The sequence below is a fragment of the Acipenser ruthenus genome, chromosome 11 (assembly GCF_902713425.1).
Source record: "Acipenser ruthenus chromosome 11, fAciRut3.2 maternal haplotype, whole genome shotgun sequence".
NCBI lineage: Eukaryota > Metazoa > Chordata > Actinopteri > Acipenseriformes > Acipenseridae > Acipenser > Acipenser ruthenus.
The window spans coordinates 13042058-13043753 of NC_081199.1; the positions used below are offsets into that span (position 1 = coordinate 13042058).

General features: G+C 40.9%; 1 gene segment (V, D, J or C); it reads left to right on the top strand.

The window, feature by feature from the left end:
- Positions 1-421: 421 nt before the first annotated feature.
- LOC117426410 (T cell receptor alpha variable 21-like) lies at positions 422-1297 on the top strand. The segment is given in 2 exon segments: positions 422-488; positions 754-1297. Coding segments are annotated over 2 exon segments (417 nt in total).
- Positions 1298-1696: the final 399 nt, after the last annotated feature.

A 1696-nucleotide genomic window follows, 5' to 3' on the forward strand; every position in this document is an offset into this window, starting at 1 on the left:
CTCACTGACAGAACTGTCCCCTGAAGATCAGAGGCCTCGAGACACCAAACACAAAGTAGTGACACCCCCTGCTGAGCTCACTGACATAACTGTCCCCCTATCTTTTACAAATGAGACAAAATGCCAAACATCTCGTAAGATTGTTTCATAGGATCGTTTCAGAATCATTTTGTTTTTTTTTCTGGCAAACCAGACAGACATACACCGATAGACAGGTATATTAAAAAAAAAAAAAAAAAAACCTTTTAAAACCACATCGGCAGCTGCTGGTATTAATCCACGAGCTTTTGCTTCTGCCTCTCTCAGACATCACTGCACGCACTCCTCAAGCTGTTTGACACGCCTTCAATGTGACATCATACACAGCTGAGAGCACGGTGTCCACAGAGCACTTCCTATCCTCGCGCACTGGGGAGGGATGTTACAGATCCTCTGGTCACGGGTGAGAATGGCGCTCATCAAATTACTGTTCTGTACACTTCTATTAGGTAAGTCTGATAACGAAGCGAGACAATGAGAAATTAAATGAAGGAACTTTAGAATTTTTTTTATTTCAATTGTGTTATTTACATTTTACAGCACTAATAGACTTTACGCATTAAACGAGCTCCAAAATAACTTGTTAAAAGTGTCAGCGTCTTATCTTTAAAAAAGAGGTGCGTTTATTTAGTAACAAGATGAATCTGTAGATCTGCAGTGTTGACAGACGCCTACATTGAAGATGATAGTTTCATTGTTTTATTTTGTCTGCAGAAGGAAGTTTTGGAAACACAATTACTCCAATATCTATTTTGAAAAATGTTAAACAAGGAGATAATGTGACCCTCCAGTGCAACTACACGGGTGCTGTACAGAATTTACAATGGTACCGCCAGTATCCCGGACAGGCTTTGGACTACCTGCTGATGAGCTTTGAAACGGGGACTGTATCTAAAGCAAACGAGGAAGAACACCGAATCTCAGCAGAGCTTGATAAAGACAATAAACGCGTGTTTCTAAAACTGATAGACACTGAAGTGACTGACGCAGCCGTGTACTACTGCGCCCTGAGGCCCACAGTGACAGAAACCCATCCAGCACTGTACAAAAACTACCTGACACTGAAACACAAGCTGCTCTTCACAAACTAATATAATTTACCAGGAGGTGGCGTTGTTGTGCCATGAAACAAACTTGTTCATAAAGTCAAGGTTGTGTTCTCTGAATCTCCAATGCCTTCCATCATCTCCAATAAGACCCAAAAGGCCGGGTCACACGGGCGACTTTTGTAGACGGCAAAAAGAGGAACACATTTGTTGCGTGCGTGTTGCCTTGCAGTTTGCAGTGGTCACATGAGAGACAATCATGCGGTTGACAAGCTGGCAACACACATTATCCTAAAAAATGTTTCCAATACTTTTAATATAGGCTGTCGAGAGCAAGAAGGCAGACCTGAGATTTAAAATAAATAAATAAATAACTTCATTTACTGTTAAAATGAAAGATGTTATGCTTGGGGGTTAATGTTAAGGAATACTGCATACAAGGCAAATTAAATAGAGAGAGAGAGAGAGAGAGAGAGAGAGAGAGAGAGAGAGAGAGAGAGAGAGAGATTTGGATATAAAACAAAAACTGCAGATTTTATAAATACAACAATCTGGATATAATTGTACTCCATGAAAGCTGGACCCGTGCAGATGTGTGTACCCACTGTCCC